Here is a 25857-nt window from a genome sequence, read left to right as displayed (position 1 = left end):
TCCTCCTGTTCTTACTAGCTGTAATTCGTATATTCATAATTCCTTAAAACCAAATTTCAAATTGGTGCACTCTACCCTGGTTCTTTGTTAATATACGGTATTTCCCAAGTAGCAATCAATCCCACGTTAGTGCAAAAGGAAGTACCCGCTTTCAATATTTAATACGGCTGTAGACCTACTTCGTCAACTCTTACGATTTAGGAGCGTGTGGACACTTAAAGAAAAGCTGAGTCTCTACGATAGCTCGCTATGTTATTTTCTGCGCTAAATCGATCGTGAAATAGAAGTTATATCGAGATTAGTACCACTTTGGCCCACTTAGCCCTTCTAATACGATATCATGTATCTTACGATGTTATCGTTATAACAGGAGTCAATGTGCTACAATCTTAACCACTGTTCAGTCCTCCGCATATATGTATTTTTAAAAGTGGGTTTTGGTCAACTTATCGTTTTGGATTAGAGAGACGGGCCACCATAGCAAATACAGTATCAATGATACAGACCTCCCGCGCCACATTCGTCTCTCATTCTAGTTTCTGCAAAACGAGATGAACGGACCCGGCTAAAAAACCTTCAAGGAGCTGTGGCGCGAGTTGTTAAAGGAAGGAGGGAAGTCGAGGAAGCCCACGGGCCATAGCAACCACCACTCTTACGTCAAATCAGGCGTGTCTGGCAGACTACGTGCAGACAGAAATGGTGTCGACTATTTTAAAGGTATGATTTACAGTATCGATGAACAGATACGTTACTTTTTGCTAACAGAATATTCCATTACATGAGAGGAGAGTCTGATGGCGTATGCACACCAGGCGGGTCTGTTACATCTTTCAGTGGAAGCTGGCGTCCGCGCTATGTTCAGAGTCCGCCGATGGGGAAGCAAGCGGCTTACTGAGCTGCTCAGAGGCAAATACCAGATCCCCTGCTGGGTTTGGTGTCGTCTTCGACCACCTCCTCTCGCGAAGAGACGTCTGAGGTGCAAGATGAAGCGCTAGTGTCCAGACAAGATAAGCCTATTTGGTACTATACATAACAAGTCGATAGCAATGAAGCCTATATTCCGAAAGATACACAATACTCGGACGCTGCTGAAACCGAGGTGGATACCAAGCCTGATGAAAGGTCCGACACTTTAGACGTCTTTGACGGCGAAACTAATTAGACGCTTCGTGGTCAGAGGATCTATTCAAACCTACAGCGTCGAACAAAACCAATGTCGTCGAAGAGTCTATTTCGGACGAAAGTCCGAAGATAAAGGCAGTGCATATGAGGAACAAGGAAGGGACTTCGGTTAATACGAGAGTGACATTGAATCGGACATAGATATTTGAAGATGAGAACGTATTATTCGAGCAAGACGAGGATGAGATGCGCGCATTGGATGACTCAGGCTGGGATATCTACGATGAAGCCCATGGCGGTGAGTTTGCTAATAACGTACAGTCTAATTATGTATCGTACTCACTGCAGGTGACCTGAAGCTGGATGCAGTTGAATTGAACGGTGGTTCATGTGGGCCGACTCGATCAGCAGCTGAATAAGCTGAATCGCCAATTGGAATCTTCTTTTTTTCTTCCAAAGAAGATGTGGATAAAATTGCGAAGGAGAAAGAGACGTATCGTATTAAGTGCATCCCTGTGATTGCGCAGAAACAACATGAGTTAGAAACGCATCCAAAGGACCCTCAGAGAGCTGTCACCGACTTTGCTGACATGGTTCGGAAGCTTGAAAAGCAGGCCATCAAAGTCCACGAGGTTATTCATGTAATCGGTCTGCTAGTGGCTCGAACGCTTTGAGAACGCAAAGACGGGTGGAGCGGTCATTGATCATCGCAAGAAGACGGAGTTGTCCCTCGTGGTACATTTGGCAGGTACATGAAGCGTGACAGATTCAAGACGATCACGCGTTTTCTTCACTTTACCAGCAATAGTAGGCAAGCCCGTTTGACTGGCAAAGCTTGGAAAGTTCGACCCATTCTGCAGACACCCTTGAGGACGTTTCCACCGCGGGTTCCTGTTGGGTCCACAAGTAAACTTAGATGAAGGTACCATTCCGAATCGCAGCCAGTACAATCCGATGCCCGTCTACAATAAGGACAAACCGCACAAGTACGGTACGAAGTGCTAAATTCCTTGCTGTGCTGAAACAGGGTACTGTTCACGGTATGTTGTTGTGCTGTATTCGACAGAGCTATTGAGGTCAAATTTCCGGTATTCCGTATCAAACAGAATATATAGTTTATTACAGGTGTTACGCTGGATGATATTCTGTATACTACAGAGTTGAGGTTTACCTCGGGGTTGAGAGAGACAAAACTAAAAAAAGAGGCAGCACAGAGAGCGGTTATCCGAAACGTGACAAAGGTCTTTGACGGGCAACCCGTCAAGCGTCTCGGCATCGCAGACAGCTTTTATAGATCATGTGCTCTCGCTCTCGCACTTCTTGCAATGGCATTTTACTACGTCGGCACGCAGTGTAGCGACCGGGCTGGGATGGCCAACTGCACTGCAATTCAAGCAAAAAACACGAGTGAAAAGCATGGCTCGAGGAGCCTACCGTATCGCATATGCAAGCCGCTATCCAGCTCTAGTAGCTCTAGCTTGGATTGAATCGACACCTGTCCTCATGATATCAACCGGCTGCTCCTCAAACCAAACAGTCGTCACAAGGAAAGACAAACGCACAGGCGCCATGACACAAGTACCGTGTCCACAGCTAGTTAACTACCACGCTGGTATGGGGGAGTATACCTCCACGATCAGCTCAGACCTCAAAGATATTATATTCAGCGCTGTGCGGTGTTCAAAAAGTATTACCGCAAGCTATTTCTCGCATTCGTGAATATGGCCGTGGTAAATGGGTTTATACAGCTTAAAATAGTGATGAAGAAACCAGGTGAGCGGGGCCCAACACGTGCTAAATATATGCGATGACTTCAAGTAGAGTTGCTTGGGGTATTCAGCGATACTTTCCAGACAGAAATGCACGCTGAAGATTTGGTTGTGTCCTGGTGCGTACAAGTGAGCACGTGCTGCAAAACACAACCGATTTGTACATGGCAAAATCTGGAAGGCAAGCCGGAAAGTGAAAGCGTCGTCAATTTTTCTGCAGAGTTTGCTCGGCTTTCAGCCCTCCCAAAACCAAGAGCTTGAGAGTAGCTTCTACTGCCATCAGTGTTCGGAGACTTGGGGCGGTTACATGCCACATTTCAAAACGGCGCGAAGGGAGGAGACAGGTAACACGCCAGCACGTAGTCAGATATGGCATCGCACGTGGGTAACTGGCACAGCCATCTCCCCACACTTGAGGAAGCAACTTCGCTGCAGAAAGCACAGACGAGATGAGGCAAATAGCGACAGATTGACATTTAATGAGGAGCACAACCTGTTACATGTATCATGTACCTCTGTGTTTCATGTTTTTCTTACTAGTAATCTAATCAAACTATCCCTTTAGTGTACATGTGGTGAAGCTAGTGTACAACAGCAATCGATTCCCGTCACGATCGGTTTAGAAGGGAAAGCAAATTTGGTAGATATCACAGTCGTATCAAATTATTTCTTGTCCAATCAGAGATCGCAAGTAGTCCATGTGGTGGGTACACTTATGCATGGCTTTGTATAAATTTATATTCTATGTCTCGGGGCGTCTGGTCTACCACAGAAAGAGCTTCAAACAGATTAAATATTGCGCTCTTTCATTAATAGTGAGATCAACATGCTTTCTTACTCTGTATAAAACAGAAGGTCATTTTAATGTGGTCCACATTTGGTCTTTTAAGTGGACAATACATTGGTCTATGTCATATGATTAGCCAAAACGTTTGGGTGGGCATCGAAATCAGTCCAAATATTTGGACCAGTCTAATGAAGCTCCAAAGTACGCAAGAGATAGGTTAATACTAGAAACAGAAGGTGCTGCGATAAAAAAATCTAATGGTACCGAAAATCGTTGACGCAAATTAAACCTTTGCCTTCACGATTTCAGCTGCTGTTGACAGCCAATTCTATCACGCGAAACAAGATAATCTCAGGATTAATTTAAGGTATAGCCTCCCAAACAAAAACTGTTGAAATTTTTTTTGGTTTTTGAAAATTGAACTGTCGATTCTTAAGGCCCTGGTCTACGTAGAAAAAACCGAAACTCGTTCTAAAAAATTTGCCTTTTGATTGGCTGAGAGTAGAGCGACTCTCGGTACGCGTTCCGAGTTTACACCATTCTGTGTGGGGTTCTCAGAACACCTTGTGGAGGTGTTCTGAAGTCGGAACGAGTTTGCTGTCTCTGCCACAGTATATTTCGCTCCAAGTGCCCACTTTGTGTGTTGCTTTCTTGGTTCACACATTATCAGGCAGTAAGTCAGCTTGTCAAAATGGATAGCAATATCGGAAGCCGAACAATTCCATCGTGGGGCGTGGGTTGGTCGGTGTGAGCAGGTCTTAAGTCGTGTGAGTCCATTGAGCTGGAGGAGAGTGGTCGAAAATGAGATATTGTTCTGCTGTCATGCACTGCATTGCATTTCACGTACTTATACACCGGCTTCAAACACTGAGAACTCGTCCTGACCTGACACTTGTCTCGGAGCCAAATCCAGAATACCCGTACTCTGACCTGAAAGTCGTTCTGATCCAACCCAATCCCTTCTGCTATTCTCGGAACAAGTTTACTTAGACCAGGGCCTATTAATATGTAGGTCAGAGTGGTACGGTGGCAAATCGCCATTCAGATCCTGCCGCTCTCAAATTGAAACAGGTGCTTTGCTCATTATTGATCATAACTTAGTCCTTTTCGAGCCGTTTCAAAAGATTAAAAAGTGGAGTCAATAGGAAAAGCATTCTATATCGAAATGCCACAATCCGCAAGGCCTAAACAAAGTTTATATTCGGGAAAGTTTTCCGTTGCATTTAATTGCGTTTGGGGGAAGTGCAAATGAATAAAAACATTTCCGCGAGGATTCACCTACGGCATAATCGTTTAACAGAACGTGGTACCATAATCCAGTGGAAGCGTACTGGCTTGTACCATGATTGACATTTCAAAATACAGTTGAAAGCCGTTTGGCTCGCAAAAGATACAAGCGAGCTTATCCGATTGGATTAGATTGCACATTGGTGTGTAATTTTACGTTTCGCTTGAAAATTCGTTCTCAAATTGATCCCAACCTCTTTGCATCAGAAACCAAAGAAATTTGGATCGCCCTAATTAAGCTTGGGTTGATAGCCAGCTTGAATAAAACAATAGTCAATAAGCCATGCTTGTACGACTTAGCAAAAAAGAAAAAGTATGCGCAGCGACATCAGTGCCTATACCGAAAATGAGCTTTGAACTGCTGCTAAGGCTCTCCACCATTGCTGCTTCGTGGCACGTATTTTTAAGCGTAAGCTTAAGGCTATTAATACCAGGATGCTGTAGTTAGTTTGTGCCAAAGATAGTGCAAACAGTACATAGTATTTGCACTACCTAATCGGGAAAGCGCTTTTGCTCTTATATTTTACACATTCGAGATAATTTGACACCTGCTCTTACATGCCGCAATACAGCTATGGCATTATTAGCCTTACTTATCCCTTTCGCAGGCTGCAGTCTAGCAGGGCTCCGCGAAGGCCGGGAGCCGAGACTTACTCATAAGTAAAACTAAGTACTTCTGAGTAGTTTTACCCGGTTTAAAGTGAAGCTAATACTGGTCTTGAAATGCTGAAAGGTGGAGTAAAAATACTACTGATCTTACAAATACGCGATCTTAGGGCCGGAGGGGGGGCGGTACAACGACAATCTGTAGTAAATTACACCAGCGTCCCTTATTGAATTTGAGAACAGCCCCTTTTTTAATACTGGCTCTCTACCTACCTCTTCAATCAGATTAAGTGTATCACCACGCAGCCTGGATGTAGATTTACTATCTTTCAGTTTTTGATCGCGACCGCGCGCATCAACTCCAGAGTTGGTTATACGATAAGCTATACGTAGCCTCATTTCACGATGGACAACGTGAATTTGCCTTACGGCTGATGCTTGAAATTCTCAAAGTGGCTTCTCCAAGTAAACATCTTTTCAGGAACGTTCAGGATATAACAACTGTTTTTAGGTAACAACACAGCTCATGATTTTTCCAGTGATCACGGTAGTAATTGCGGTAGCCAATTGTGTGAGCGCCAATCCCTCGTGCACTCCCGACCTCGTTCGACTCGCTTGTCATTTCGCAATTCATTATTCAGACATCAGGACCATTTCTACAGATCTCAGCAAAAGTCCCTTTCGATGATACGTCTCTTTGTAGTTGTATTGCTGATTTTTGCCGCATCTCTAGCGTGCGCCGCGAAGGAAACGACCTCGGTGAGGACCACACACAATTATCTTGATGAGAAATATAGTGCTCCTGTTCAAAGGCTCTTGAGAGCCGATAATGACGAAGAGAGAGTCGCTGTAGAAAACGCCTTGAATTCAGTTATGACCAGTATATCGAAGGCTATCGACTCCGCTAAGCTGAAAGTGTTTTTGCTCAAGAAAAGTAGCGGGGACGTCGTCATGAACAGCTTAAAGTTCGGGGACGATGCGGCAGCTGCTCTAGAACATTCTAAAATGAAGACTTTGAATACGTACGCCACGAAGTTCAACAAGGAGAATCCGGACAAAACAATCTCACTGGTCGGGACCCTCACGACCCGCTACGGAGACGATGGCTTGGCGAGAGCGTTAGTAAAGGTCCAAACGCATGCAGATTCTTCAGCTGAGGCTGTGGCGCTGGCGAAGAAGCTGCGAGCTGAACAACTGAGTGCTTGGCTGGAATCCCAGAGGTCGGAAATAATAATTGCGATTCAATATATTATTGGGTTTTTTTTTGCAATATAAATATGTAATATTGTAGTTGACCTTATCAATACAATATGGTATTGGACCAATTATTGACAATAAATATGGCAAAAGGTTCCCTGGTAATTGTTTCGATATAACTACACCAATCAGATCTTATGACATCATTTTCGTTGTTCACCACACCATCTCCACACCAACCTGAAACCGGTGGCTACGAGAGTGTCTGGTAAGCTACGATAAACGACAGAAAAAGATGAAACATACAAGTCTACCTGACAGCCTGTAGCAACGTTTGCAGGAGCTGGAGAAGGAAGCAGCTGAATTGCCCTGGTGCCGGCCTTTCTTAGGGGCTCTCCAAGATGATACGGACTCAGAAGATGAAACTTCAGAATTCGAAGGTGGCCTCGACTTATATGTTGCTGATAGAATATACGCCAAGAAAACTAGTCAAGACGGGCAAGACTACTTTTTAGTTTCTCGGGTGGGGTTTCAAGAGTTAACCTGGCAGCCGTCGTCAGACCTACCACAGAACATGATAGCGACTTTTAATGAAAAGGAGCTTGGCGTGGCTTGGCCAGTCGACTATCGGGCCAGCATACTCACGGGGATCATGGCTGGTGCATGAGTACACGGAAGGGCAAGACATAGCTAGATATTGCTCCAATATATTTAAATTGCGGCAATTTTTATTATTGGGAGTGCTCATATTCGAATTTTTATTGCGGCAAAACTTTGCCATCAATACAATACAGTATTGTATTTTCCGACCTCTGGTAAATCGCTTTTCGCTTTGCTCAAGCTTCGTGGGAGACGGGTATCTAGCGCTTACAAGTCGAAAGCTGGATGTACTGGATGATTACATTGTGAAGATCAACAGCGAGAAAAACGGTCAGGAAACGTTGCTCAAGACCTTGACAAAGGGTTTTGGCGGTGAGGACAATTTGAAAAAAATTCTAGACAGAGCACAATACAATCACTATACACATGCGAAGGCCATCGAGCTTAAGAAGCTCAGAGAGTGGCAAGGCGACAATCTGGATCCAGCAAGTGTCATGAAGCTGCTAAATCTTGATAACGATGTGGGTAAGGCTTTGAAAGGCACAGAACTGAGAGGACTTGATGAGTATATCATCGATATCAACCTCAAGAGCGGAAACAATCAGGCGACGCTGCTCGGGGCGCTCACGAAGAAGTACGGTGACTCTGATGTGGCAAAGGCGATTGTGTCTGCAGTTAAGGATGACAACATGCTCGCTAAACGTCTGCAGAACCAACAGCTTGAGGGCTGGTTGAAAAAGGACATGTCCGTGGACCAAGTTTTCAACGTTCTAGATTTTAAGAGCGCTGGTATTGGAGCTGTTATCAGCCGAAACGTGGACACTTTGGACAAGTACATCATGTTATACAACAGAAAGACTTCAGCAGACGAAACGTTGGTAGGCACGTTTGTGAAGGCTTTCGGGGAAAAAAGGTTGAGCAACATGCTGCAGCAAATTCCCGCTTCGAATAAAAACTCAGCAAAGCTTCGTGCGCAGCTCGAGGAGCTCAAGCGACTCGGCTAAGCAAATGCAACAAACGAAAGTAAACAACGAAGCTGTGTCTGATGCAAATCAAATACAGAAACGGTCACTTTTTGGTTGGTCTACCTCCCGTTTTATTTTCAAAGATAAAAAACTTTTTCGTCAATTTATTAACTTTCAGAGAGAAGCGGTCGCTGCTCTCCTAGTTGCTCTCCTACTTCTAATTCAGATTCTTCAAACGCGAAAGTCTGGCATCTTGGAGCTCGAAGGCACGTCGGATCATTCCACATGACTCCAAGTTCGCCATTTATCCTTGCTAGCCCCAGCACAGTAAGCAGCATCATAGGTACAATGTACATAAGAGCAGGCTGTCCAGCCACAACGTCTCGAAGAACAACAGCCATGATATTGGCAGCCATTAAGCCGAGCGCATACGCACACGTTGCCATACAAAAGTACCCACGTGACAATGGCCGTCCACAATAATAATCGTATCGAATACAAAACGCGACTAGAAGGCCAGGGATTATGATATCTCCCAGTCCTAATAACGCCTCACCTCCATACACTGAGAATACCAGTGGGACACTCAACACCATCGGTGTCGGCTGCACAGTAACCTCCTCGCCATCTGCAACCGCACTTAACCGCGTACTCGCACCTCCAGACGCCACATCTACCATGACATTAGAGCCGAAAATTAGCGGCGAAATGTAGACGAAGAACACGTCGTAGATGAATGCTGCGGTCAGTAAACTTGTAGCCACTCGAAGATTCGGAAGCCGGACGACGTCGATGAATACGAGACCGACTGTCAGCGCCATGAAGTCCTGGATCGGCCAAACCCACGCCTGAGATCGAGCCAGAAACCAGCACACAGCCAACGCTGGAGCCGTCAACATCACTAAAAGCAGTACAAGAAACTGACAATTCCCACTATTTGGAGACACCATCTTCGCCACTAGAGGGAGCGTGAACACATGGGAGAGTGCTGCACTCGCAGCTAGAGCGAATAATACGCTCAGAATCAGAGCCAGATGCACGTAGTACAGTAGCAGCAGCAGACACGACGATCCTACTAGAAAGAATAATGCATGCTTGCTACTGAGCTCCAGTCTGTCGTCGTCGATACTCGCGTACTCATTGGCTGCTGTCGACTCCACTAACGTCGAGATGGAACTACTGGAAGGGTTCCGATCCAGCGTTCCGGTCAGTATTCGAGCCATTTGATCATACGAAAGTTGGCGCTCTTCACTGCACGAATAATACGCGGACACTACAACCGCAAACACCCCAAGCATCCACGTCAACAGCATCGACACATTCCACGGCGATTCCTCCGTGTTGAACGCCCATACCAGTACATCTGTGTCGTCGATAATACGCACTGCATCGTCGATTCTATTGCCGTCCTGGAACGAGACTAATAAAACGGGAATACTCACCACAAGACCCACAAATGTGCGCTCTTGCTTTACCGGCTGCATTTGTAGCCAATTACTGATAAAGCAACAGGCTTGGAAGCGGTCGGTTGACATATCCGCCGTCTTCCCCGTAAGTACACAAGTATTTGTCACACACGCTGGCGTGGAGGAGCATGTCCAGGCCGAAAAAGGGTCTGCGAGCTCCGGGAACACGGTGCTATTGGTCGTCACTGTCTCCTCTCCAAGCGTACAGTCATAGTACACACTGTGACTCAGCTCCGCAGCAAAGGCGCCCGCTATTGAGTCGCGAATAATAACTAGGGACGCGCCCGCCTGCTGTGCTGCTAGAGCTTGCTGCTCTACGGAGCATGTGACGCTGCGAGGGATCAGCAGAGCCGACTGCTCGGGTAACGCGACCATTTCTTCGTTTACGGGCTTCACTTTACTGCAGTCGGATGTCATCTGTGCCTGCACGAGTCTCCGCGATTGATCCGGCGTCCTGAATGCTTTGTTTACTAGCAATTGTCCGGTGGAGCGTGAATAGGAAGCAGAAGGCCAGGACACCTGCGGTAAAGCGGCTCCGAATGCTGCAGCTGAGGCGTGAAATTGCTGCGATGAGGTTGGCGATACAGTACGCAGCTGCAGCATGTCGATGCACTGCGCTACATCGAAAAGAAAGACCAGCAACAGCGCGATCAGTGGCACCATGGCAGCGGAACTTGTCGGCACCCGCGAAACTGACCTTTCGCACCGGAAAACGGAAACCTTTAATGCAGAACTGGGTATTTTTATTCTAAAAATGATTAACTTTGTAGGAAGGTCACTTTTGGTTGGTCAGTCGGATTTTTTTGTACCCTTTGAAATCACCCAATCAGACCCCCGGGATCGGATTGCGATCCCACACAACACCTTAAATAAATGGCACTTGCTATTCAACCCGACTGGTGTGGAAGAGACAGGCTAATGGTGCCCGACAGCACCCGATCAATGCCCGACCATGCCCGACACAGATTAAGTCAGTTGAGCAATCAAGCGTCCGTATACGTATATCCGGATGTGAAGACTTTGTGGTTTGAGCGTGCAAGTACGACCGGCATCATGTCATGAGCATGAGAAACTTTATTCAGTAGAGCTCAGTGGGACTGGTAAGTGCAGAATCAATATCAAAAACTTGTTGAAAGGGTTAGCTATAGACACATATATATGTATCTGTAGCGCAGATACTGTAACTCCTTCCTACTCAGCATGCACAGACCTTGGGCACCAGCGAATACCTCAAACGCTAGCAGAACATACATACCACAATTGTATGAATCTACTTGTACCCCTAGATCGCCCATGTAGTGGTGTACTCGGTATTTCCTTGGTGCGTAGTTTGGCAGTTGCATTGCCAGCTTTTCTGCGACCGCTCGGACTCTAACGACATAGCTCGAGCTCATTGGGTCATAAATGCACACATCATTCAGATTTAAGTTCACCATTACGCAGCACCAATGCGTGTTGCTGCAGCATATAGGGATCAGAATTTTCTCGTTCGTCTTGCCCGCGAAAATTGTAGCGAAGGCTCTGGTATTGACAGGACTATCTTCATTATCAATGGAACCGATAACACCTGGATCCACAATGACGACATCATTTCGTTCTCCGAACAGCTTGGACATGACGATATTCATGGTATCGTCGCTTAGCTGTTTTTTCCGACGAGATCTAGAATTTCTGCCTGTTTGTCAAACATAACGTTTAGTTAGAAAGTGTTGTTGTGATGGCATGATTTCGTCGACGTACCTTTGCAGACAAAAGCAGGATTGACTGCATCTTTGACAGCATATCCGTCTGTAGCACCACTTGAAACGCAGCAGGCATTGGGAGTGTGAAGTCAATGGTTTTGACCCACTTCACAGCCTTCTCGACCTGTTTTACCACCTTTATTGCCATGTGCCACCTATTCATGATCCCAATTGTACTCGTTGAGAACGCACCAAAGCCTATAATATCCAGCGCCACGGCACTTTCTGCTAGGCCTTTGTGCTTCGACTGCAGAGCCGAAACCTTTTTCCTGCAAATGGCAATTTGTTCAGGGCGCAATATCCGCGTGATCGACTCTGCTGGTATCAAAGCGATTGTGGGTGGCAAGCTCGATATTGTTCGTGCTGTAGGTGTCTTGAACTTGAAGCCATACTCCACCATTTTGAACTTGTTCACAACTGCAGCTGACGATATGTATGTTGCATCCGAAGACAGCGCTGCATCCACGGACGCCAAGCTTAAATTCGAAGCGTACAGCTCTGAGTCTTCTTGAGCTACAATGACAGTTTTTTACGAGCTGCCTTCTTTGATCTGGCTGTCTGTCTTGGTCGTCCTCGCGATCTTGGAGGACTCGCTATCACAAATGGCGTGTCTTTCGTTGCTGGTGGTAGTGTGCTTAATTCAACGTCCCCGACTGTATCCAATTCTTCTCCGACTGTATCCAATTCTTCCCCGACTGGATCCAATTCTTCCCCGACTGGACCCGATTCTTCCTCGACTGGACCTGATATGCCCCCGACTGGCCCGATAAATCTGCAACCTGTGTTGTTTCGACGGAGTTGCAGCTTGTGGCATGGTCAGACTCAGATGCAGTTGGGGATACATGACTCACATTTGCTGTATCCGCATGACGAGTAAGCAGTTCTGCCGACACGTGGTGAGTCGGCCGTGCAGTCGGATCGTGACCAGTAAGTAGTGGCGGCGACAGCGCATCATCGCGCGAGTTGCTAGTCGAACCGTGACGCTCAGATTCAGCTGGTGGTAAAATTGGCACACCGGGATCCTCGAATTTGCCTCTCTTGAACCGCCCAGTCACACTTTGAAGATACTGCATCGCTTCTTTATACTGCGTCATGCCGAGTCCCGCCATGGTGTCACAAATTTGGGATGCAAATTGCAGTGCTTCACGATATTTGCGGTTCGAGTCCCACGGTCTCGCCTGTGAGGACATCACATTTTTTACCTCAAAAGACTTTGGCTCCGCTGTGTCAGAGACGACACTTGAATTTTCAATCGCCGCACGCACAGTAGACAACAGCCACCGCCTGTTTAACAGTAGTGTGGGGATGACTGTCTCCTGACCAAGAGCCTTTCGGAGGTAGAAAACGTGTCGACAGGGTAGCAATCTCGTGCACATGAATAGACAGGAGTACTTCCATTCGCGCTTAGTAACTGAATACTCGGCGTTCATCTCGTCCAGCGCGTCATCAGCTGTAGATATACTCTTGATAAAATACACGTCTGGGCACCCCTCATAAAACGTGTACGACGCAGATCCAATAGCATACGAATACTGCCCGAATATAAGTTCACAAGCATGCTCACTGACAATATTCGCCACCAGTGTCATCTCGCTGTCGTAATCAGGATGCTGGACGGTCACATTCTTGTATACTTCTGCAATGAACAATCGCTCTTGTAACGTTTGATAGTACATGGTCGAAGCGATGCACTCATCCACCCCCATAAACGAATCCACCCATTCTTTAAGCTGCTTCCAAGAGGCTTATAGGCGATTGTTGGTATTATTGCCGAGTGTGACGGTATTCTGGCGCCTATGTGCACACCAGAGCTCACGACAGCTGTCCCAATTCTTTCGAAAGTACTTCACAAAAGGATGTTTATCAATGCGAGAAGAAATATCTTCCAGTTCATGATCTGTGACTTCTACACCGACTGAGCCCGACTCCACACCGACTACGATACCAGATCGATCATTCGCAACTGGACCGGCATAACCAATCGACGCAAGATGCACCATGTACTGGAGGCGTTTGTCGTACTCTGCTTCCGTTTTTGCGTAGACAAGTAAGCTCACAACACCGCCAAGTTGCTCTTTCTGAGACCTCAAAAATCCATAGTCAGCTGAAGCAATCTCTTCCCGTAGGTACTTCAGCACGTGGAATTGGCAAAGTAAGACTGTCACCCCAGGAAATGCCTTTTCAAGTACGGACAGTTCTGTGAAATCCTTATCCACCAGCACACATTGAAGTCTTGACCACGCAGGATTGTTCGCTTTGAATTCCTCTATCGCTGTCAACAGGGTTTCATAGCGCTCATTTTGAAGCAGCGCGTGCTGCACAAACTGGCCCTTGCCGAAAGTATCGTGTGCCATGATTGAAAAAACTTTATACTTAGACCGGTTCGTCCCGTGCGTTGCGTCAATCATCAGAACTTCAGGAAATGGTCGAATAGTGTTCGCATGTGCTTTGTTTGCAATGTGATGCAAGTCGCAACTTTCTGCGTATCCAATAGCACACAAAACAACAAATGTTAACTTCATGAATTGACATTAGACCTGATAAAAGCATTCACTCTACCTTGCCACCAACGTCGTCCAAGAAAATCCGACCAACGTTCCCTGGCACATCACCGAGTTGCTTCATCCACTTCTTAAGCCGCTTGTCAGTGCTTGAAGGCCCATCGCGTTGTTCGCGAGCCTTTAGTTTCTGGACGAGGTTTTGCACATCTTTTGGGGTGGGGTTACTGTCGGTGTGCTTCATTAGGTGGCTGATGATACCAGACTTCTTGACACCTTTTTTCGAAGTAGATCAACTGTAGTTAGCGTTGACTCGTCGAGGATAATGCGTTTCGATGGATGTGAAGAGAAATCCAGGCTTGTCAGACGATGATTGTGCTCTAGTCGACAACGAGTGATCCGCACAGCAAACGTCGTATTCTTTGTATCAACTACCTGGACGCAGACATTAATCTGTAGAGCATATATAACCACTGTCAGTCAGTGAACTACCCGATTGACCCCGACTGGACCCGACCAGTCCCGACCAGGCCGACATATATGTACCTGCGCCTTGCAGCCCTGTGCTCGAGTCTCTTGGCGTGGCCGCTTCGTAGCTACAGACTTGTACTCCCCTGAGTGCGTACAAACGAACGTCCTCGAATACTGTTCCCACGATGCTGGTATTTTAGCTGCTTTTGACTGTGACTTGTCAATCCTGGCATTGCGCTCTGCCACGCTGGTATAAGAGCGCGCCCTGAATATCTACAAGACAGATAGCACAAAATTAGTGGGACAGCGGGGTCAGACATCCGTTCATTAAATCTTGAATGATACTCGCATACTTGAAACGTTTGGGCTTCATACGCAGCCAGGTACTCGTCGAAGGCCTCCCACGAGGCGAACTCCACCGTGTTGGGTGGTAATGCCACCACGCGTGTGGGGGGACCACCCTCGCTAGTGCTGCTGGTTAAATCGGTTACATCCGACACACTGAAAGCCTCGGAAGACTCTCCATCACCCGAACCAGCACCGCTCGCAGCGGGTGTTGGGAGCCAGACGTCGTCCTGGGAGTCTTGTCGGGGCGGCTCAGAATCGCTGCTGTCGCTCTCGTCGATCTCGCGCGCGACAGCCCCAGTTAGCGGCCTCTTCTGGACGGCTCGGACGCGGAGATCCATTTCCCCCTCCTGCAGCCTTACGATCGTTACGCTGCTCGAAATTTAGTGGCTGTCAGGCTGAATGGTATTTATGGTACACACTGTATACATCGTACGGATGGGAGCGCGTCAAAAATTTGTAGGGGAAGGTTAACTCAGTCGGTCAATATAGTCACTCTCTAAATAAATAGGTTCAAGCTATATTTTGTTGAGTGCTGAGTGCGCACCATTACAAGCGTAATAATAAAATGAATAGGCGGAAAATATTGCTTATGCGCTTAAGATTCCTACTACAGCCTCTTTGCACGCACCTCTTCTCAAGTGCTGTGCTGGACCCGCTTTCCGCCTGCCTCGTGATCCGGTAACCCCTGAGTGGTCGTGATCCAAGTCTCGAAATCCGAGTCGGATCGCATTGGTTACCCGGCTACACAAATAAGTATGAATTTGCCAATCACAGGCCGAGTTTCGGGATCGCGATCCCGATTAAGAGTGGCCGTGTTGTGATCCTGCTCTGATTGGTCGAATTTACTGCTGGGGTAGGGCTTTTTTCATGCTTTCACAGTCGGTGCGATCCGAGTCACGGATTGCGCCGTCGGCAGGATCGTGGGGTCACAGAGTCATCTTGCTACGAACAAGGCTGTTGCAGAGCTGGACGACAAGTATGCGCGAAGCTCAATCTCCTACTCGTCACCTTAGTGGGAGCCGCAGTTGCAGAATCTCGAGCTGAGTGTGCACCGTCCACTTACCATCGACGTAGAGACGGGGGCGTGTTAAAGGAGACGCTGATACTAGAGAGACAATTTAAAAGGTGCTATCGGATGGATGTTTCATCATTTGAGCGATTGCTATTGCTGATTAGAACCACTCCAATAATTCCGGAGAATATGCTTCAAATGGCAATTGTTTGGCTTGCAGCAAGCATGTATCATACAACTCGCGGTTCGGCTGGAATGTCCGTGTATGGTATCTACAGCTGCATGCACGCAGAAATGAGCGCAGTGTGCGACTGTCCTGAGCTGCATATACATTCGCCAACGGAGTCGAACGTGCGCGTGTTCAATCTTGCTGACTGCTTTGCAAGTATCGATAAAGATGGAAGCCTCACAGGTTGTGTAGACTATATTGACGGATGGATGTGTCATATTCGTGCACCAAGATCAAAAGATGTGCCGGATGTTGCTGCATTGTATTCAGGGCATCATCAAATGTACGTAGTAAAAGTGCAAGCATTTTCAACGTGTGCTGTCGGCTTACATGGTACTGCTTCAACTCTCCGGGAAAGGTTGAACCTTCGATTGCTTTCCAGAAATGGAATTCAGCAAATCAATAACGAAGCTGACACCTGGTTTCTATTGAGTTGGTGATATTGTCAATCCCGGCTAAATTTGGATGCGCTGGGCGGTTTTGCAATTGGCCTCTAAATCGACCCAATGTCCTTGATTGGCTAAAATCTCAATCTAACCCATTATATTGGCCATAATTCAAATTGCTGAAGTCGAAGGAGACGACCGGCGCGCGGTGCGAGGGCACGGCGCGAGAGCGCTGTACGATAACTTAGACTACAGCTTGCGCTACAAGAAGAGGTAATTTACCTTTTTGTGCCTGTAAGTGGTTGTCTTTACTAACTACGGTCTCTGTAGCGTAGGCTTCATGGAGAGAGCAGTGACGCAGGGGCACGCACACCCCAACACAGTGCTCCATTGTTTGTACGCCTTCTACGAGCATGGGTTGTCTCGGAAGCAGCTCGCTTTCGTATTCACGAAAAGTGAGACGACAATCGGCAACTGGATCCGAACGTATGAGGCCACCGGAACGTTTGAGAGAGCGCAGACGAACGGAGTCAAGAAGCTCACAGATGAGCACCGCAAATGGCTGTGTGAGTTCTACTCGACGCACCCACTAGCCTACCTAGACGAGGCACAAGAAGCCTTCCAGTGCGTACACCGTATCAGCATCTCGAAGTTCGCTGTATGGCGTATTATCCACGACTGTGAACTGACGTGGAAAGTATTGGAGCGACGTGCGATGCATATTAAAGACCAAGATGTGCTCCGATTCATTGAGGAACTGCATCATGTCGACTGGAGCCATCACAACCTTGTCTTCCTCGATGAAGTGTCATTTGATAATCGAGGGATGATCGGGAAGCGTGGCTACTCGCTGAAGGGACAAAAATTGGCAATTCGAGGCGACTTTCAACGAAAACCACGGGTTTCTGTGTTGGCTTTCATCGGAGTTAATGGTCTAATTGATTGCTTTGACACTCAAGGCACGTTTGATCGCGTTGAGTTTCTCAAGTGCTGCCAGGACTTTGCGTATACGAAACGCAATTTTGTTCGTCAATATCCAAGGATCTCACTCCGTGTGGATCCTTGATGGTGCTTCCATACACAGACACCCGGAGATCGTGCACTTTTTGAGGAGCATTGGTATCGTGCCAATATTTCTGCCAGCATACTGCCCGTTCTTCAGCCCTATCGAGTATATGTTTGGCTACGTGAAGAAGTTTTTCCAGCGGCACTACAATGAAAACAGCGGCCGCGATTTATTGCCGTTTGCAGTGCAGATATTTCAGCGATTTGAACATTTCAACATGGCTAAAGTGTTTGCGCATTGCGGGTGGAACGTGCAAGGCCGCTTTGATCCCAGTAGTCCAATGTCGACGGAAAAGAGACAAACGCCTCAGTTTGGGGGGAGTGTGCGGAGCCAAACAACACAGAAGATGAACTGGGATTTGATTTAGTTGATGAGGAATGTGGGGGTGATTAAAACGCCTGCCTACTCTTGGTGCTCGGTGTCTTCCAGGTTTTCCATCCGTGAGAATGGATCGATCACATCGGACACAGCCAGGAGGTCTACGTCAGCCAGGAAAGCTTGGATAATATTCCTTTTCAAAATCAAGGATTTCTTTTGAGCCTCCAATCGCAGTAGAATCCCGTTGACATCTTGATGGAGCTCTTCAATGTCTGCTAAACTTCCTTGCACACAATCTAGCGCCATTTCGCCAGACTTCGTAAGACCTTGAGCTCGATCCTGAACTTGTGATCTTGGAGCATGGAGGAGATGGATGAGGTGGGCCGGTGGAGGGTCTGCAATTTGTTCCTGCCACGTGGAACGGTTCAGGTTTCGAGTGATGTAGTTTGCCGACAAGCGCCATCCAATTGTCGTTGTAGAAAACGAAAAGCGTCAGTGCTCTTCCAATTGAGCAGCAACGTCACGAAGCGAGCCTTCAGCAGTAGCACCGGCGCGATTAGTCTGTTCAGGCAAAATGCACGTAGCTAAGAAGGCATCTCGATCTTTGGCTGTCGATAGTGCTGATCCGTACTCAAATATCTGTAAGATGGTGGTCTTCTTCCGTGATTTTCTTAGCCAGTCATTCCAATCGAGCTCGTTCTTAGTGTTGTCAACAAGGTGCTTTCCCCGCTTAAATTGCATCAGAAGTTCCCAGTCGGCTTGCGCGGGGGGCTCGACGGACCAATGCCCATCATCATTGACCGCTAGCCCTTTCACGTGCTCGCTAATCTCACTCCACAGCTTCTCAATGATCTCGTCAAAGGTGTCACCATTTGCGACGAAGTCGCTAAGTCTTTTGCCAGACTTATCTCGCTGGCTGACCGTCTTCTTGATAATAGGCCGTACAAGTAGCCGAAACCGCTTAGCGGACTGGACATCCTCCACATCTTCTGTTAGATTTGAAGCTGGCGATGACGCTGCGTGCCCGATACTGGTTCGCGAAGCCGGAAGAGAGTTCGACTGGACTGGCGATGAAAGCTCACTCGGTGATGTTGGCGGCGAGTTGCGATTGGCTTCTGCTGGTGCGTTGTAGACTTCTTCTATCGCCGAAGCTGCCGGCAAGTTGGAGTCATCTTCATCCCTGATCGAAGCTGGCAGCAGTCCGCGGTTGTCTTCGCTAGCTGGAGCTGCTGGTCTGTTGCAGTTCTCTTCTTCTCTGACCGGAGAAGGCAGCGAGCTGTCGTCGGAGCGCGATGATTCACGTGACGTTCGTCGAGAACTGAGACTATCAGGTGATGTGCTGCCTTGTGCTAATTCCGTCGATGTGCGTCGCTTTTTGCGGTTGGGAGTCGCATGTACTTCACGACGTGAGGCTCGCTTGCGTCGAGCCGATCCGTTGCTAGGCGGCATGTTTCCCCGTTGGTCGTCTTCAAGGTTGAAGTGGTTCCGCACGCGGGTTGAAGTCACGCGGAAGCGCTGCCTCTGCACTTGCATTTCGTATGCTTTTAGATGTGATGAGCGATTGGCGGGGCGATTTGGCGGGGCGATTCATTCAATCGCCCAATCCATTTTCGAGTAGAACTCACAATAACGCGTACCCGTTGTCCGACTCATTGCTCGTTCCTTTCAACAAGCTGGAGCTAAAACGCACAAAACACTCTGCCTTTAGCTTCTACCCGAGCCAATTGCGCATTCGATTTGAAATGACATTTGGCTTGCTAGTCAACAAGTGGCAGATTTTCCACCGAGCATTAGTGGTGGATTTTGTGCAAGTTGGAAGATAAATAAACCGTGTATGAAATTACACAACTTTTGCATTGATGAACGCGTTAAGAATGAAGAAACTACAACAACAACTCAGACAGTGTCCATGGAGTACCATAGCTTGTCAGAGAGCGCGTACAACGTGTCCGACTACTCCGAAGCTGATACATGCCTATCATTTTGCACATGGGCGCATCCTTCAAGAAGCTGTCGTCGATCACATTGTTTTTATTCTTCGCCGATTTAAACGGCGACGGTGCTAAAGGAGACCCTCACTTTTACCGTTGGCAACTTCAAACTCCAGCACGCTGATGCGCGCTTCCAACATCTTCTTCTTTACATGACATGAAGCAAGTGCTTGGCCAACTTCTGCTGCATCGTGTCCTTGTTCGTTATAGACTCGACGTGTCTTCAGAAGCTCATTGTCGTTGATGTGTTGCGAGCAAGGAGAGCTGACAGCGCTTTAAGTTTCTGGGCAGCCCGGTGCTCTTGAATATATTACTTCTGCTCTTGGCACGTGTCTTCCTTGCTTTGTTCATATCATAAGCAACCAGAGTATTAATGTTGGCGAGTAACAAGTCGCATGTAGCTGTCTGTCCTCCGTTTTGGCGCTTGCGGTTGTGCGGCTTTGAATGTTACTCGGCTCCTCCTTGGGTAGAATTGTCTTCATTGTCGCAGTACACGTTTGCCGAGCAGAAATCCCTCCCTGGTTGGCGGTGCTCACACCATCTGTTCAGATAGTGTACGTCTGCACGTCCATCGCAAAGGTCCCAAACCTCAGTGCTACCTTGCCCGGACACCTTGGATCCAGCTTTGGTGCAAGCATAATGGCTACTAATCTCCTTCCACATTCGCTTCAGCTTTGCTGCTGAATATGCCATGCCAGAAGACGTATCGACGCCTTTGAAGCCAGAGTCGTCTGAGATCAATGTGTCATATTCAGTAGTATCTGCGGCAAACACATTCGCAATATCTACCCCAATGACGATCTACACTCATTGATCACGTACGTACAATCAAGTTCCCTGCCGTGAGAACCAGCCCGAAAACAGTACGCTCACAAGACAAAACATACAGCCGGTACTACAACATCAGAGCGACTATTGAAGCAGCCATGAGCGAGTTCACGTGCCCTCGTTGTACGCGCACCTTTGCCCATGCATCCTCTGCTTACTAGCTACGACGAAAGACTTATTCCCAACTAATAATAAACTGCGTCGAAACTCCATCCATGACACAACAACGCGTAGGTCAATGTCGTAGATCTAGTATACCTCAAGCGCATGTCTAAAGTAACTATCATTGTCTGAAATGTGGATGTAGAAGAGTGAGAAGGAATTAAATTGCACGACGTTAGTTTGTTGCTTTTACTACAGCCATTCAACGAAACATTTTACCGCAACGTTAACTGTTCGATAAAATGTAAATCCACATTAGCCCGAAGCGTACGGCAAATAAATTAATGTTGTATAAATCTTCATGAAATGTTAAGACAACATGTGGAGCACATAATGCACACCTGACAAAACTCGTGGTGACACCGAGCTCATTGTATATGGCTTTCAGCTGGGCCATAGCAGACTGGACAGTTGTTTCCCTGAAAATCAGACTCGAAAGCTTCAGCTGACTGCAAAAAATCGTGTGCACGTGTGTCCTCGGTGGTCTGTGATGTAGCCGGAGCACTACTTCGCCTTTCGCAGCGGCGTTCATTGCGACGAATGCGATGGTGGCGCTCTACCGCTGCTCTGACGCGAGTGTTATAGCATATAAATATATATTTTGATGCCGGCAAACAGAGGGTGCATGGGCCAAGCCGCGCTTACAACGAGGGCACGTGAACTCGCTCATGGTTGCTTCAATAGTCGCTCTGAATAATATCCAACCTTACTCTTAATGTTTTAGCCAAACAAAGTTTGTCTAAAAACAGATGGGTGAGTGGGTCGATGTATACCGGTATACCCAAATCCGATTTGTGAACACTGATCACAGTCCGCATTGAAAGAGGCGACAAAGCAGCCACAACGCTGCTTTCGGTGTCTTTCGCTCTACAGACGCCCGCACGCCGTTCTTGTTCACGGTCAGCCGGTATGCAACTAACGATATTCGTTTTCTCGGCAGAGTACTTTTTCTAATTGTTATGTGAGTCTTAACGAGGTAATGAGGCTATCTTGCCGTCCTCCAGCACACTGTAAAGTCGTGTAAAGCCCGACCGGAGGAAACTTCGTGTCTGGGTACTGACTGAACTGACATGTAGATTATATGGGAGAAACACAGGGATGACGAGGACGATTAAGCAAAGCATGATGACAGAATATGGCAAGCTCTAGATTCTGCAAACAAATGCGGAGGACAACGATTCATCAGTTAGAATTAGATGGCTCAGATTGGAGGCAAACAAGCAAAGGTCATGCGGCTCATCCGCTGCTGTTATATGTACATGAAATATGATCAAACGTGTCAACATTGGAAACAGCATCAAACAGCAAGAATATAAACGGATATATTATTGCTTAAGTCATCCGATATTGGTCCTCTGCATCGATGCTATCTCGACACGATTGGTGTCGTGCAAAGTCATTCTCGCCAGTCGGAATCGCCCCGTAGCTGGTGTATTTGAGCGCCAGCATCTCAATATTTTCAACAGAAAGTCAATTCTCCTTTCTAATTGTACAGCGGCGGACAGAATCTAACTGTCACCAGCAAATTACACCGTCCACGCTAATTAGTCGTAGTTCGCAAATAGTCGTGGATTTGCACTTTAGTGACATCACAAATTCGGGATACTCGACAAAAATGATCAAATCTAAAGAAAAAGACCGGTTTTGAGCAGATCTCATAGAGCTCTTTGTTCCAGTATGCTCGGTTTAAAAATTAGACAGGTAGTTTTTACAAAATGGACAGAGGAAATCCCAGAATAAAGGGCTTCAATCTGTACACCACAATTAGTCAGGGTACGACTAATTAGCGTGAACGGTGTACAGGTACAGTAATAGCAAAAAACGGCGCACGCAACATTGATTTAGACCAAATAGGAATCGATATTTTTTTAAAATGTGTTGGCCAATGGAACATACACTCCTGGACACAATTATACGGCCACCTCGTCGAGTGCCCATAACTCAGTCAATTTTTATTATTTGACGGTGCGGTTTTCACACAAGTTAAAACATGCTTCAAAATAGCAAGGATGTGCTAACGCTTGCGGTTTTGCACTTTATAGGGAGGCTCACATACAAAAAAGAGATTTGTCAGGCTGGACACAATTTACGGCCACCATCGGCCCAATACAAAAACCTATATAAAATAAAACATGTGTCATTTTGGCTGACTAGAAATTTGTATAGGCTGAGTTTCTGAGGGCGATTTAATGGACACTAGGGATCGAGAGATCAAATTGCCGTACCTCACAAAAGAAATGCTTAACAGATAAATTGCCAAAACACAAAATTGAAGCGTTTTGTTTCATTTAAAAACTGTTTATTAACACCAAGAAGGCAGTTTGAAACGATGATTTTCATAAGGTCTCGAGGGCAATGCTTCTAATAATAGGAATCGGACTGGCATCTGGAACTCATTTCTGTTTTGCAAGACACTATGAAGCGGTTTCTGCTACAGGATGCATCTAACGCTGGTTGGGTTAAAGCTCAAGAAGCACGTACTCAGATTAACACAGCCAGCGCCCAGATCAGACTTCAAGCATATCCAGAGCTGTCAACAAAATCTCGCTCAAGTATTGACCTCAAAATTGCACAAGAAAAGGTGAATCAGCTGCAAATACGCAGGGTGTGTCAAGACATTGCTCTTTCGACCATCGACATGACATTGGCGCAACTTTTTCCCGTTGACGACAAAGATATCTCTCGCATTCGGTCTAAAGCCCTTCACTATAATACACTGACCTGGAAAGAGCGATCGGTAGTTATCTTTTACTACCTTCACCCTCTGCTTGGGAACAAGGATGCAGAGGTGAAGTGCAGGGTATTTGGAGTTCGACATGCAACCTTCACCAATTGGGTAACGAAGCACTCATATTACCCAAAGTGGGTTCCATTTGTTGAGTTTATGACAGTGCGTACCGCTCTCAACTCAATTCCAGTCGAATTTCGAGCAATTTTTGATGAGTCACAGCTCGACGTGGAGTCAGGTGTCTCAATACCAGTTCAATTCAGGACACCAACAACTAAACGCTATGTCACTGCAACCTCTCACCCTCAGCTGTCGCGTCAGAAAGTGGTGAAAATTGCCAAAAAGAGCGAGGGAGTGAAGTATTTAACAACTTCAGTCAGGACAGTAAGTGTTGGACGCAGTCTGAAGTACCCTACAGAGACAAACTTTCTTCTGGATGAAGTTAAGAAAGGTTGGGAATCCGGTAATCCAATGTCTCGTAACGAGATTTATCTGCGACTCATACAACAGTCTGGAAATGATGGCATTTTGGGACCGCCTAGCGAGTTTTGCAGTGTGATGAAGCTTAACGGCGGAGGAATATCGCCTGCGCTAGCGCAGTGGGTTCGTAGGCGCCTCGAAGGTGCCAACTGGAGCATTCGCAAAGAGAGTGTGTCTTAAAAGGTGCCAACTGATTGGGTTTCAGCTGCTCTTGTAGCCTCACAGAAGGTTCGCACCAAGCTGGACGGGTGTACAGTTTTAATCAATGCCGACGAGGTGTTTATCAAGTTCTTCCCTAGATACACAGAGTTTGTGATACCTACTGGAACGAAACGAGTTGGATCTAATGTGGCTTCAGATGCCAAAAAGGGATGCACAGTGATGGTTTCTGCAGAAATGTCCTCCTCGAAGGTCCTTCCTCCCTTTTATTGTGATGACCGCGACTCACAATGGCACCCTTTGCTAGACGTTTTTACTACGTGGCGTGATGAAGGAGGTGATGCAAGCGTTCATATTCAACCTTCACACTGGATGGACACGCCAACCGCAAAAAAGTACGCGGACCTTTTTGGTTAGTCTGTACCCGGGTAAAAAATTGGTCTCATTTGGGATGCAGCTTCAGCTCACATTTGTCAGGAAATGATTGACTACTTGAACGAGAAAGGTATCATGTATGAGTTTATTCCCGCTGGATTAACTTCTATCATGCAAATCTGCGATCTCTACGTCAACCGACCTTTGAAAGCTGCTATTAAGAAAAACTTTATGCGATGGAAGGTGTCACAAACCATCCCACCCGGTGGTAAGTACAAAGTTGATCGAGTCCAAGTGATTCAATGGGTCGAAGAGGCCGTTTCAATGGTAAATGAAAAGCAGAACTCTGACAGGAAGATTGAGTACATGTTCAAGCGACTCGGCCAGGATCCACGACAGCCCAGTAACCAGGCTTTTCAAGAACACATAGGCCTTCTACAAGAAAACGAAGTCTACAACTCACTTCTGCTGAACCAGACAGCAGAAAACCTTGTGTAGTGGAGAGATTGGGCGAGTCTTAATATTGAAATTTCTAAGCTAAATATTAACACGAAGATTGCATATTTGCTTCGCCAGCCCGCTTTTAAACGGTAAGATGAGTGCCATTTCCCGATGACCAAAAGCATTTCTTTTGTGAGGTACGGTAGTTGCATGGGGGTGTACACAATACTGTTATATGTAACGTGTTGCACTCGCACCTATGCTTGATCAATATTGATGGAGAACTTTTAGCTAGCGTCAATAGACCCATCCGCATTTTTTTTACTATAGCAGATCATATGGAGAACACCGTGTAGTCGTCGCGATCTTACATTTTAGAAAGTTCTCCATCAATATTGATCAAGCATAGGTGCGAGTGCAGCACGTTACATATAACAGTATTGTGTACACCCCCATGCAACTAATTTGAGCTCTCGATCCCTAGTGTCCATTTAATCGCCCTCAGAAACTCAGCCCTTACAAATTTCTAGTCAGCCAAAATGACACATGTTTTATTTTATATAGGTTTTTGTATTGGGCCGATGGTGGCCGTAAATTGTTTTTTGTATGTGAGCCTCCCTATAAAGTGCAAAACCGCGAGCGTTAGCACATCCTTGCTATTTTGAAGCATGTTTTGCAACTTGTGTGAAAACCGCACCGTCAAATAATAAAAATTGACTGAGTTATGGGCACTCGACGAGGTGGCCGTATAATTGTGTCCACGAGTGTATGTAGCCAGACTTTATTTATGTGGTTGTCAGTCAGTAAAATGGAGGCAGATACGG

The 25857-nt window shown here is 46.7% G+C and overlaps 3 protein-coding genes across 3 annotated transcripts; 2 read left to right on the top strand and 1 right to left on the bottom strand.

The window, feature by feature from the left end:
* Positions 1–6255: 6255 nt before the first annotated feature.
* On the top strand, positions 6256–6846 carry PITG_10339 (secreted RxLR effector peptide protein, putative; the record flags this gene model as incomplete). Its single annotated transcript, XM_002902107.1, has 1 exon — positions 6256–6846. One exon carries the CDS (start codon positions 6256–6258, stop codon positions 6844–6846), a length of 591 nt encoding a protein of 196 aa, XP_002902153.1.
* Positions 6847–8637: 1791 nt separating this feature from the next.
* On the bottom strand, positions 8638–10462 carry PITG_10338 (uncharacterized protein; the record flags this gene model as incomplete). The annotated part of the gene is made up of 2 exons (XM_002902106.1): positions 8638–8642; positions 8890–10462. The coding sequence occupies 2 exons, from the start codon at positions 10460–10462 to the stop codon at positions 8638–8640; spliced, it is 1578 nt and encodes a 525-aa protein (XP_002902152.1).
* Positions 10463–23266: 12804 nt separating this feature from the next.
* PITG_10337 (cleavage induced hypothetical protein) lies at positions 23267–25162 on the top strand (the record flags this gene model as incomplete). Its single annotated transcript, XM_002902105.1, has 5 exons — positions 23267–23402; positions 23526–23966; positions 24021–24231; positions 24358–24629; positions 24681–25162. The coding sequence occupies 5 exons, from the start codon at positions 23267–23269 to the stop codon at positions 25088–25090; spliced, it is 1470 nt and encodes a 489-aa protein (XP_002902151.1).
* Positions 25163–25857: the final 695 nt, after the last annotated feature.

This window comes from Phytophthora infestans, genomic scaffold, assembly GCF_000142945.1.
Source record: "Phytophthora infestans T30-4 supercont1.18 genomic scaffold, whole genome shotgun sequence".
Lineage (NCBI taxonomy): Eukaryota > Oomycota > Peronosporomycetes > Peronosporales > Peronosporaceae > Phytophthora > Phytophthora infestans.
The sequence above is the reverse complement of the archived record's forward strand: the minus strand, read 5'-3'. Positions and strand labels throughout refer to the sequence as shown.